General features: G+C 36.9%; 4 protein-coding genes across 4 annotated transcripts in view; all 4 read right to left on the minus strand.

The window, feature by feature from the left end:
* LOC104809193 (probable methyltransferase PMT24) overlaps positions 1-2,474 on the minus strand; it is a 4,426-nt gene extending 1,952 nt beyond the window's left edge. The window contains exons 1-4 of the mRNA XM_010535083.1: positions 2,275-2,474; positions 525-1,509; positions 289-438; positions 17-187 (exon numbers count right to left, since the gene is read on the minus strand). Of these exons, the coding sequence (XP_010533385.1) occupies positions 17-187; positions 289-438; positions 525-1,475 (1,272 nt within the window). The 5' untranslated portion in view covers positions 1,476-1,509; positions 2,275-2,474. The remainder of the gene's footprint in view (positions 1-16; positions 188-288; positions 439-524; positions 1,510-2,274) is intronic.
* Positions 2,475-3,750: 1,276 nt separating this feature from the next.
* Positions 3,751-5,797, minus strand: LOC104809194 (wall-associated receptor kinase 5-like). The gene has a single exon (XM_010535084.2). It carries the CDS (start codon positions 5,774-5,776, stop codon positions 4,634-4,636), a length of 1,143 nt encoding a protein of 380 aa, XP_010533386.1. The 5' UTR covers positions 5,777-5,797; the 3' UTR covers positions 3,751-4,633.
* A 246-nt stretch (positions 5,798-6,043) lies between these two features.
* LOC104809636 (wall-associated receptor kinase 1-like) lies at positions 6,044-7,513 on the minus strand. The gene is made up of 2 exons (XM_010535682.1): positions 6,731-7,513; positions 6,044-6,283 (listed from the first exon to the last, which is right to left on the minus strand). Exons 1-2 carry the CDS (start codon positions 7,420-7,422, stop codon positions 6,064-6,066), a joined length of 912 nt encoding a protein of 303 aa, XP_010533984.1. The 5' UTR covers positions 7,423-7,513; the 3' UTR covers positions 6,044-6,063.
* A 4,457-nt stretch (positions 7,514-11,970) lies between these two features.
* On the minus strand, positions 11,971-12,390 carry LOC104809637. The gene has a single exon (XM_010535683.1). The coding sequence runs from the start codon at positions 12,388-12,390 to the stop codon at positions 11,971-11,973; it is 420 nt and encodes a 139-aa protein (XP_010533985.1).
* Between the last annotated feature and the right edge of the window lie 512 nt (positions 12,391-12,902).

Below are 12,902 nucleotides of genomic sequence, written 5' to 3' on the forward strand. Positions count from 1 at the left end.
CTTGAGTCGGGTTTCCAGGAATACCACGTTCCAGAGCGAACTGCACTTGTGCCTCGTGTTCATCCTTGGGAGCAAGTGACATAGAGAGCGTATCTCTTTCAAAAAGGTAACCTCCAAAGCTGGCAACTCCACACCCAACATCCAATATAACACGGGTTCTATTTCCCCATGCAATATCAGGATGCGACTGCAAAAAGAAAAAACACCCGCAGGCACCTAAGTCAATATCATCCTCCATAAGAAGAAGAATTGCAAAGTCATAACAAAAAAAAGTAATGATAGTTATACCTGTTGGATGAAATCGATGTAGTGAAGAGCACCGTTCTTAAACTGAGTTCCACCACCGGGGAACATGAGATATTCACCACTAACCTTCACCCAGTTTTGATGGCCCTTGACCTCTGCGAGCTTGGTGTGAGGGACATTATAGTACCAGATCTGCCACATGAAGCGAAAAGAACGGATGTCATGCCATGAAAATGAGGAAACGGAAGCATGTGTTTCACATATATATCCAACTTCACCTTTTCCCTGCTTTTCGGCCACTTGACAGAGCGTTTATATCCTTCAGGCAGAGAGACAAGGCATCGAGGAGGTTCCTCAGGACAGTGTCGTTCACGGTGTTCATAATGCGTTGTAGTAGGAAGATTTTTGATAGTTTGCCAGTTGTCAAGGCAAGGAATGTAGTCTGGTCCAGCTGTGACATTGCAGACTTTCCAGCCATAGCTGCTTTGATCCTTAGAAATTGAAGATTGCTGAGATTTCTTCTCGTCCTGTGATTCGACCAATTGAGTTGTCCAAGCCCCTGATTCAGCCTTGGCCTCTTGCATGATCTCAGCCTGGTCACCGGCTGGGAAGACTTCCTTGGTACTCTTCTCAGCATTTTCATCAGATTCCCTAGAATTTTCTTCAGACTTTTTCTCAGCGTTTTCTTCAGATTCGCCAATATTTTCTTGAGTTTTTTCTTCACTATCACCACTATCATCAGATTTGTTCTCTTCCGAGCTCTTCTCCAGTAGTGTTTCCTCACTTTGCTTCGCCTCATCACCTTCTGCTTCTTTCGCATCTGAAGTTTTCTCACCATCTCCATCGTCACTGGAGGCATCACCACCTTCATTTCTTTCCTCCTCTGACTCAGTTTTCTCACCGGAATTCTGATCGTCCTGCTTCTCCTCAGCAGATTTTTCTGCATCTTTCTTCTCTTCACCACTCTCTGTTAGAACCTCATTTTCCTCGTTCTTTCCATCAGAATCTTTCTTGGAAACTACTTCTTCTGTGAAGTCAGTCGTTGAACGTTCAACATCTTTTGTAGTTTCTCTGGACGGCAAGTCCACAGATTCATCAGTGGCAGACGATGAAGACATGAACATCCATGCCCCAACAAGACAGAGGGAAACAAACAAAAGTACGGTAATGGTTAAGCCGTAGCTCGACGACTTCTTCCCGTCTACACGGGAATACTTTCCCATGGCCATTGTCCTCGAGTCACTGCACCCTTGTCACATGCACCTGAGAACCGATTATAGGCAGAACACCCAAAAGATTTAGATGCTGTAAAAGTGCATGGTTTCTAACATTACATTAAGGAGATGATATACCGACTCCTAATTAAAATGACAAATGTTAAACTAATCACAGTTAATAAAACCTACAACCGTGATCCATCAATACGAATTACGCTAAAATTTCTCAAACAGACAAGCTGATCCAGAACCATATCTGAGACGTAAACAATCTAGATACCCATTTCAGACAATGTTCTTATACTTCAAATTCCGATATCCCAGTGTTTACGTTCTTTAGCGGTGCCCGGTTCGTTTATATCTCACAAGGGGATGCCTTCACTGAGTAGCAATAAGATGTCCAAAGTCCAAACTTATAGAGAAGATGATGTAGCAGACAAAAGCAAAGCAGAAAACTTGCAGTTAGAGATCTAATGGATCAAAATCATAAAACACTGTTAATTCCAGTGAATCCACGGCCGAAACATAACTGACTCGTCCGATCCAATACGATCTCAAATCAGTGGCACAAACGCATCAGCCGAAGAACACAGGACTTTAACCGAAACTTCAGAACAGACATCCATCAATCAAGAACTTAAACGAACTCGACAGAGGCTCCTTCAGTAGCCCAGGATCATACATTACGAACTTACCCAGAAGCAACAACTACAAGGGGAGCCAGCCAAAAACGAGAATTTCGCAAATAAGAAAGGAGAAATGGAAATACACAGCACAATCGGCATCATCAACGACACTTTGACAAACTTACCAGAAATGGGTGCCTCAGGCGCTCAGCAATTCCGATTTCGAGCGCGAAGAGTAGATTTCTCGGATCCGATCAAAACGGGCGAGCCAGTGAGCTAGTGGGCTAAGGCCAGACTTTTATAGCAAAAAGTAGTTATTGTACCACACCCACGCGGTTCACCGACAGATCTGGAAACCCGTCGAGAAACGACGTCGTGTTAGGGATCGGGCTGGCTTGTCTCAATCGAGTTGAATCATACAATGTGTATTTATTTGATCTTTCCCTCTCAGTGCTACACGACAAGGGAGGGTGGGTGTTGGGCATAAATCCAATTTTGTAATTTTAATTATTTTTATTCTCCCATCTGTTAGGCATCAATCACTTCCCGATTGACTGATACACCCAACTTTGCAAATACTTTGAACAACATCGGACTGGGTCGGTACGCCTCGAGCCAACCTTTTCGTCTCCCCTGACTTTGTCTGATTTCCATCTTCTGCATTTCTCGCCGACCCGCAACCTGTTTCCTCGCATGCGGGTACTCGAACACTCATCGCGGCCTTCCAGAAGATCACAAAACCCAATAAGCGATGTCGAAATGGGGTAGTAAAAAAATTTAGGATATCTGCGTTCATCAAACAAGGAGTGGCTTAAGGATCACTGTTTTGCTTTGTTTTAACATAAAATTGGAAGCAAATAAAACAAATGGGTTTTCATCATGTTTTATAAAATTTTATGAACCTTAATTTGAATGTATTCAAATTTTTTAAAAAAATCTACTACCTCCATTTCTAAATAATTGTCATTTTAGAATTTTTCACACTTTTTAAAAAATATATAAAAAGGTTATACAGCTTTATTTAATATTTAGATTTAATTATAAAAACTGTGGTGTTATTAATTTTTTTAGAATTGTAATAGTTTTAATTAAAAATAAAATTATAAATTATTTTACAAAATTATTTAAAAATCTTTGAATGACATATATTTTTAAAAACAAAAATAATGGTGTAAAATGTCATATCTTCCCTCGTACATTAAATTTATAAAGGCTCAGGAGTATGGTTAATATTAATAGAAAAATCCCAAAAAGACTAAAATTTTCAATTTTCATAAAAAAAATATTAAACTTTATTTTTTATCAAATAAATATTAAATTTTTTAAACGAATTTAAAAAAATACTGAACTTTTTAAATGATCTAAAAAATACATAAATTTTTTTATAATTATACAAAAACACTGAATTTTTTTAATAATCTAAAAAATACATAATTTTTTTTCGATTGTCAAAAAAGTTAAGTAAACTAAGTGAATTGACGTGTTTAAATTTCTTTGTACTATATCAGTCATTTTATTTATTTTGACAATCATAAATAAAAAATTTAATATTTATTTGATAAATAAAATGAAAAGTTCAATCTTTTTTGTGGAGTTTTTTTTAGTATTTGTCCATGCTAATATAATATGAATATGATTCTACCTTTACGGTTTTACTCGGACATAAACCCAAACGTGAGAATCCATGGGATTCTATCTGAACATGACCGGATTTCCCCTGCAATACGCCATTTAGTACCTCTCTCGCACATTTTCAGATTCCATAAGTTACCAACAGCAGTTCCTTGGAGAATATTTGATACTGAAGCATAGCAGCAATCCCAGCTCATCATCTTCTACCTTCACACGGTTTGGATCCGACCCGTTTACGCGAGATGCGGGTGACCCGTTACCCGTCGAAGCCTGTCAGCGTGGAGTCTTCTATGTTTGTTTTGTTCCATTCGCGATGATAGCGTCTTACTCTCTTTGTAGCCGTTTTCTTCCGTCCGCTGCTATGTCTTGTCCGCCATTTCAGGGGGTGCGGAATAAGGTTAAATCTTGTTGATTTTATGGTTGGAATTGGTGGCAAATTCTAAAGAACGAGTGATTGTTTAGGATGCTCTGAAGGTGTTTGTAGAAATTCCTGAGAGATGGTGGCTTTCGAAGCCTTCTAATTGCGGTTTCATTTCTTCACATTATGAGTCTTTGTTCCATTTGTTTATGGGCATGGAAATGGGAGAATTTCTCGAGTTTTCAGTTCCAAATGTTCCTGGAAATTGTTGGATTAGAGATAATACAAGAAGAAAGCCTGGTTTTAAGGATCATTATCATCACTTTTGATGCAAAATGGAGGTGCATCTTGGAAAGGGTTACAAACATTGTATTTGAGGGAAGATAGTATAGCCGAATGGGGCCGGAGGAAGAGTCCCACCAAGATTATATTGTAGGCAAACGTCACGTAGATAGAGGGAAATTGCATAGCTACATAGTTTCTTGTAAAAGGAAGAAAAAGAAAACATGGAGAGCATCTTCCGGTCTCTTAATTGTCGAGTTTACTCGGACCCCTCACACCGTCCATGGCTGATCATTGTTTGTGCTTCCCACTATATGTTTGTGGTGATGTGATTTCGGGGCATTATTGGTTCCCAAAGACCTTAAATCCTCGAGTTCTGCCGCAACGTCTTTCATTGTCGGTCTCTCCTCTCCTCTGATTTTCACGCAACGCATAGCCAAATCAGCCACTTCTTTGAGTTGCTCAATGTTTTCAGAAGTTAGAATTTGCTGGTCTAGAATTTCGAGTAATCGATTTTCTTGTATTGCAGATTCAAAGTTTGTGACCAGGTGCCTCTCAGATTCTGGCCTGCGGAAAGAAAGTGCCGTTTTTCCGGTAAGTAACTCGAGGAGAACTACACCGAAGCTGTAGACATCACTTTTTTCAGTCAAATGGCTTGTGCGGAAGTACTCAGGATCCAAGTACCCAAGGGTTCCCCGCACAAGCGTTGTTATTTGCTTTTGATCCATTGGAATTAATCTTGATGTTCCAAAGTCTGCAATTTTGGCTGCATAGTTGTCATCCAGTAAGATATTAGCAGACTTGATGTCTCGATGAATGATCGGGATAGAAGCTGCAGAGTGGAGATATGAGAAGGCATTGGCACTTTCTGTGGCTACCTTGAGTCGGGTTTCCCATGGGAGGACTAGTGAATTGTGTTGGACATGAATGTGGTCGAAAAGGGTACCATTGATCACAAACTCGTAAACCAATAGTGGAACTTCTGTCTCCAGGCAACAACCTAGGAGTTTCACCACGTTTCTGTGGTTAATCTGAGAGAGAACAACTAGTTCGTTGATAAACTCTTCTACTTGGCCAGTGTCCATTATCTTGGCCTTCTTAATCGCCACAATTCGGTTATTGGATAATATTCCTTTGTATACCGTCCCTTGGCCACCTTGACCAAGGATTCTACTCTCGTGGAAATTTTCGGTAGCTTTCTTGAGTTCTTCTGCTGAGAAGATCTGGGTTTGATTTGTCGACTTGTCCATCCCTAAGAGTTCTTTCTGTAGCATGAAGCCGCCATTTCTCTCGAAGAACTTCTCCCTCAGTTTTATTATCCTTCTTTTTCTGACTGCCAAGTACACCCAAGAGATGCCCAGACATATCGTCAGGAATCCTATGACAGTTCCTGTTGTTGGAAACAAGAAAACCATCTGGTTATTTTCTGTTGGTCGTCCACAATGCTATTCAGAAATTTAGGAGGTTCGAGGATGAAAAGCGCGGTGTGAAAAGATTCCTCTCACCCACTATAATCTTTGTCCATTTCGGTTGATCAGCCGTGCAACCAGTTCCGTCTTTTCTGCCATCCCCGTGGTAGCCTTTGGGGCAGTCACATGTGTAGTTACCCTTGACATTCCGGCAACTTGCTTCTGTGAGACAGTTATTTAGGTATGGATCCTCACACTCGTTAATATCTGGAGGTACAACTAGCTCATGTCAGTTATGTAGATAGAGAATTGAGAGAATACACTAAGAAAATGATAAAGGGATGACATGTACCTTGGCAGCCGTTCTTGAGGTAAGGATTGCCTTGGTAACCTTCGGTACAATTACAGAGATACCCGGGTGTTAGAATATTGTTGCACTTGCGCAAGAAGTTAAAGAATATGAAGACCATGGAGAATATAAATAAGATGTCCATAAATGAAATGAGCATCAAGAAAGATCATAATCTTACTCAAGTTCAAGCTAGCCGTTGGAGAATATATGGACAAAATCAATCAAGGAGTCAATATGCTATATTACATATTTGTTACCATAATTGTATCTAGCCGTTTTACACTTATTACCTTTCCATAATATTTTGATTCTATTTTGTATATATATGTATTCTAAAGTCAACACTTAAGAATAAGACATGCAGGAGACATTTCTCCAATACACATCTTCAATACATTTTCATATGCATACTTAATATCTTCATTTCATCATTCTCTTTCACATATACAAAAAACTCATTCATTCTCTTTCATTTATAATTCAAATTTATATAAAAGTCTTCACCGGGTCCGTGATCTGAATCTAAACAAATGCTTTCATCACTTTTACATGCATATGTAAATCCCGATCCCTGTATAACTTCTCTGCATCTGTTTTGTCCCACCCACCAGTTAAATAGCACCGGACGCTCTCTGCTTTCCCTCAAGACAAGAAGATCTGAGGACCTGAACTCATAGCCTTCATCTTCAACCAGAAATGCATAGTGGCAAGAAATTGGCCATGGTGCGCAGTCAGGGTTACTTGGTATAGTTGTTTGTATTAGGAACCGTGAAATGTTCCCAGATATTGGGAGCTGGCAACAGTCATAACCGTTGCATTTACCGTCTATCATGCCGTGGCTCTGATTAGTCATCGTGGCACAACTGAACTGATTTTGCATATTGTCCATATCCATCATAGTTACGAAACCGCCACAACCAACTCCAGTTAGTTTGTTACTGGTTGGCGAGATGGCAAACCGGGTAAAACTGTACGAGGGCTCGGAACTCTCGGAGTTGTTGCTCTTCAAGTCTCTGCACTTGTAGGACACGTTTAAGGCCAAGCGGATATAGCCCTCAAGCGTCAAGTTAAGCACCGAGACTCTACTTTCCCAAAGAAGTAGGAGGTTCGGGGCGTGGCATTCGACGGCGTAAGCATCTCCCAGGTAGCATCCACGGCCTATCCCAAACGGGTAAGGGATACTGATGTTTCCACATTTATCCGAGCATCCGGGTAAGGCCAATCCTCCCGTTGATGCAGACTCTAACCCAAGAATCAAGAACAAGAACTGCAGGAGAATAACTTGAGTCTGAAGCAACATCCCGTTTAGGGTTTTTTTTTTTTGGTTGTTGTTGTTGTCTTTCCTCTACCAAGACAGGTAGGTAGGTATCAGCATATGCTGTTTCTTTCTCCTGTTGTTGCAGACTCTAACTCAAGAATCAAGGACAAGAACCGGAGGAGATTAACTTGAATCTGAAGCAACAACCTCAATTAGGGTTTCTTTGTTTTGTCTTTCCTCTACGAAGAAGACGAGTAGGTTTAAGAGTAAATATAAGCGTGGTCAAATGTGTTTACTTTTAGTCTGCAAATGATTGTTTTTTTTTTGCAAACCTTTAGATACGCGTGTGGGCGCGTGTATATAATATATGTGTGACATTTAATTTTTCCTCGAAATTTCGTTAGGGTGTGAATTTCGGTTTGACGATTGTATTGGCGTGACGTGCACTTACCGGGCTTCACCCAAAGTCAGACAAGTTGTAATGATAGGCATTGAACTTTCAAAATTGAAAAGATGTAGAAATTTCAGAAAACGTGTCCGTAGAATCTTAAACCAAACATATCCTAATGTATTCAAAATCAACTCAATTCTTGTGTGAGATGATGATGGTTTACCATTTTATTTCGGTACAAAAAACATGTGAAACGGGCCAAGTTCATTACGAATCACGAGTTCACACGAGCTAACTCATAAAAGTCACGATTCAACTCGTTTTTTTTAATCGGAATTAACTCTAAATCTAACTTTTTGTTAATGTGTATATTTTGAAAATGATAAATATATTGTTAAGACCGAGATAATGTTCTACAAATACAAGAAGGCGCAAATATAAATCGATACATTGATAAACTGATTATTTGTTTTATATTTTTTTAAAATATGATTTTTTTCCTGTATCTATATTTGATTTGAAAATGTAATTTCATTATAAAAATAGTTTTTGTATTATATTTATTTTGAATCAACACTAATTTTTCTTTTGGGCCAAACAATAAATACAACACTCAAGTAATCAAAATCATTAAGGAGATAACTGATTGCACCGCTACCACCCGCAAATGGAGGAATTGAGGTTTCTAGTGACGGTAGACGATTGAAAAAGTGACTGATAAAACCGCATTCAATTGCAACCGCAATAAAACGCGAGATTTCTAATCACAATTTTATACTCGCCTTTTTGGTAGCGTTTCGTACACCTGCAATCGCAACCAATATGCGAGTATAAAATTGCGATTAGAAATCTCGCGTTTTATTGCGGTTGGAGTTGGTTGTCGTCCTACAAATTTAATTGCTAAACTTTTCACTTAACAAATTTATTCTCAAACTTCAAAATGTATTATTATAATTCTCAAATTGATTTTTTGAATCAATAATATATCGTGGAGGTTTTCTCTGATACTAATTAACAAATTTGAAAATTATAATGATAAAATTTTGTAAGTTTGAGAATAAATTTGTTAAGCGAAAAGTTTGGCAATTAATTTTTCACCATTTTATAAGTTTAGAATTTTTTATAGCTTTTACCTTTAAAATAATAAATTAATAAAAATATTTTAAATTATATTTATAAGATAATTATCTATTTAAATTTAACTATTCATAAAATTCGAATATATTTCAATATTTATAGAAAAATATATAAAAATATTATATTTATGATTTTCTCGTTTCAATTTTTTTATAACTCGACAATTTATCGAACTTTCGATCCGACTACATCTTCTAAAACCCGAAGGCACCCTTTGTATCATAATTAAATTATACAAAAAAATAGTAAAGACCAATATAGAGGATATTATACATAGAATTGTATAAACGAATATAGACTGACCAACTTTTTTCTTCGATAAGTAAAACTATTTCTCTAATGACGAGAATTTAGGGAGCGTTCAAGTGAATTTGGGGAAATCGAACTTGTCAGTAACGGTAAAAGTTCTCATTAATAAATACGTCAACACCAAAGACACAGTGATCACCGTCGTAAAGATATCCATTCTTGGGATCGTTGAGTGTATTGAGCGGAAGCACTTGTCACTGTTATGAAGCTTATATTATATTATCATTCACAATTTTCGTATCTTTTATTCTTTAATGCATAATGCAAAGAAAGAAAAATTAGAAAATATCGAAGATTTATAATACTTCTTTTTAGAACTTTATAAAGAAATATCAAAGAGAAAAAAGAGAGATAAATATTTAGAAAGAAATAACTAGAAGTAGTTAGACATGAAAAACTCCATACAACACCTTATATTTATACTAAAAATTCAAACGTACTACTTAACGTAAGGAGATCTTGTTGTTAATATACATATCAATTAATCTTGATTGTATGGCATCCTGTTGCCTAGTTTGTCTCTTTTTCCATGTATATATCTCGGTTGTATTATACAAATAATATATGTAAGAACCTATTCACTACATTGTAGTATATGGTATAGTGTCTGATCTAACGATGTCCCATGTTTTATTTTTTTTTCGTGAGCCTCGTTCCCACGATGTGCCTATGTTTACGTTACAACAATCTGTTATTCTCGGATGTCTCGTTTAATGTTGTTGGGTGCAAATGGGTCTTTCGCACTAAACATCATGGTGATAGTTCTTTTGACAGATACAAGGAAGGCTTGTCTCGTTGCCAAGGGTTTTCATCAATGCTCAGCACTCCGGAGTTGAATATCACGATACATTTAATCTCGTCGTCAAACCGGCAACCGTCCGCCTTGTCGTTAGCATCGTCGTCACTCATAGTTGGTTCCTTCGTCAACTTGATTTCAACAATGCGTTTCTTAAAGGCCAGTTCTGTGATACTGTATACATGGTCTAACTCCCGAACTTTGTTGATCAATATCGTTCTTTCCATGTTTACAAACTTCACAAGGCTCTCTACGGTCTAAAACAGGCTTAGAAGGCTTGGTACACTGAACTCCATCAGTTCCTCCTTAGCTCGGGCTTCTCCAACTCTGTTGCTCATACATCATTGTTCGTCTTCCGATGGCTCGCTTTATGTCTACTTAAAATAATATTTTGTTTATAATAGTCTTTTCATATTATATGATTTATTTATAGATTATATAAAAAGTTATATGGTTTTTTAGAGGGTAAATACCATTAAAATTTCTAAACTTGTACAGTGGTAGAAAAATAATTTTTAAACTTTTCGCTTGACAAAATTATTTTTAAACTTGTAAAATGTGTCATTATAATTATCAAACTTGCAAAATGTGTCATCATTATAATTCTCACACGAATTTGTAAGTAAAACTCATTAAGGTTTATTTTGATACCAATTAATAAGTTTGAGAATTATAATTATATATTGAAAATAAATTTATCAAATAAAAAGTTTAGCAATTAGGGGTACGAATGATAGTTTTTATTTTGAGTTTTTACTTTAGTTTTTTGTTTTTTATTTTTGGCTTTTGTAGTTTTTATAAAATTTGATTGAAAGAGTAATATTTTAGTTCCTGATTTTTAGATTTTTATATGTAAAATTATAAAAGGGTTTCTATACATATGTATAAAGTGAAATTTTCTTTAAAATTATGGATATTTTTATATCTTAAATATTTTATATAATTAATAGTTAATAAAAAATTAAAACAGTTTAATGAAAAATCCTATTTCCTTGAAAATCCTATAAAAATGAGTTTTTGGTTTTTACTTGATTTTTTTACAAAATAGTTTTCCGAATTTTTAGAAAACTAAATTTATAAAAACTTAACTGGTTATTTTTTATTTTTGGATTCCAAAGCCCCTAAAAACATTCACCATTGTAAACTTTAGTTTTAAAGTTTAGAGATTTTAATAGGATTTACCATATATTATTTTAAGATAAAATCCATAATCTTTCCTATAAAAACCAAGTACAGCTTATGTAGAAGATATTTTCTCAAACAAAGAAACCAAGTCAAGATTATGTTGAAAGTGGAGAATCCAGAATTTAGAAAGAAGTGGTTGACGAGACAGTGTGATGAATTTTTTTTTTTTTTTGATAACCGGGTAATCCCAGGCCCAAAGGGCCCAGCCTAATCTCGACCCACACGCACAACCGACACCACACGTGTGGGATGTGAAGCACCCGAAGGTGGCCGGAGGGGAAATCTCCATACCCTGGGTGTTGAACCCACGACCTCTTGTTCAGGAAGTGGGCTCTCAAACCAACAGAGATGGGGGAGATCCCCGACAGTGTGATGATTGAGATGGTCTTCCACCCATTAAGCTAATTCCACTCACGAAAGGCGTCGAGATAACCTCGACGAGATTCACGTAGACTTTTTGATATAATTACGAACCATTGCAAAAGGATCGTGGGGATCCCCCCTTGTCAAATAAATACACACACGAGTTTTTTTTTCCTTTCTTCTTGGCAGAAAAAGTGGATGAATGCATAAAACGTTCATACCGGTTTCATGCATATGTATATCGACCCAAAAGTTTCTTTCTCAGGTAGAAAAGATGTCGGATATAAAATGGTTATATCAGAACTAAAGATGTTATTACTAAACGTTATTATATTAATCTTTGTAAATAACGACATAAATCTCTTGCAAACTTCTACCGCCACGACATAAATCCAAAAACTTGTACATTCTACTTTGCAGCAGGGGGAGCCGCCACGGCCTTTGAACAACTACTCTTGAGAAGTGGAAGAAACGGGTTAAGAGGAAACATGGATGGTAAACAATTTTCACTTAAATCCAAAAGCTCCTTGCAACATGGAATTCCGACATTTCCGAATTGTCCGGTGAAGATTGATGTTGATATTTGCAACAAACATCCTGGGATGTTGAACAACGTCGACCCGCACTTTGTCAAATCCGGAAAACCGAAACCGGGTAAACCGAAACCTGGTAAACCGGGAACACCAGGTGGGAACGGAAAGAGTCCAGGAATACCGGGAAGTTGTTGCGGTTGCTGCCCTTCTGCCGCCAGGCTTTGTTTTACACAATCAGCGATGCTCAAACTCGCAATCAGCATCACCGAAAAGATCACTCTCCACTTGCTCTCCATTGTTGCAGATTTAAAATAACAAGAAAGAGAGTGGCTTGTTTTCTTTCCAATAAAACCTGTTGGAGAAGAAACTAGATATTGTGTTTGGATGATATGTGAAACGATAACAACAATTTGAAATTTATAGGGTTCAGAATGCTACCGTTTTCTAATTTCACAATCAATTCAATGCTTACTAACTGCAGGAGTTACAGCGATATTTAGTTTCAAGAGTTTTTTTAAATAAAAAAAATTTGTAGTCAATGGTTATAAGAACCTAAGATTACAGTCATGCCTTAATTCATTTTTCGGTTTCAATAAAACATTTAATTTGATGTGTGTAAATATGGTTGTTTCTAACACATTTAAATTTAGGGTCAACGGTTTGACTTACAGACCGGTTCAAGTTGTGCCAAATAATTAAAGGGATTTTAACTTGCACACTTCCTTAAGACAAATAGAAATACTCCTTGATATACGAGTAAAATTTATGAGTGAAAAAATCAATATTATTATTACTAACATTTGAACCC

This window comes from Tarenaya hassleriana, unplaced genomic scaffold (genome assembly GCF_000463585.1).
Source record: "Tarenaya hassleriana unplaced genomic scaffold, ASM46358v1 Cleome16, whole genome shotgun sequence".
Classification (NCBI taxonomy): domain Eukaryota; kingdom Viridiplantae; phylum Streptophyta; class Magnoliopsida; order Brassicales; family Cleomaceae; genus Tarenaya; species Tarenaya hassleriana.

What these genes read in the sequence shown, in the direction of transcription:
- LOC104809636 (XM_010535682.1), bottom strand. Translation starts at nt 7,422, where the DNA reads ATGTTGCTTCAGACTCAAGTTATTCTCCTGCAGTTCTTGTTCTTGATT. An exon ending in CGTCCGGTGCTATTTAACTG is followed by an intron (nt 6,284 to 6,730) that starts GTGGGTGGGACA and finishes ATTATGATCTTT; the next exon opens with CTTGATGCTCATTTCATTTA.
- LOC104809637 (XM_010535683.1), bottom strand. Translation starts at nt 12,390, where the DNA reads ATGGAGAGCAAGTGGAGAGTGATCTTTTCGGTGATGCTGATTGCGAGT.
- LOC104809194 (XM_010535084.2), bottom strand. Translation starts at nt 5,776, where the DNA reads ATGGTTTTCTTGTTTCCAACAACAGGAACTGTCATAGGATTCCTGACG.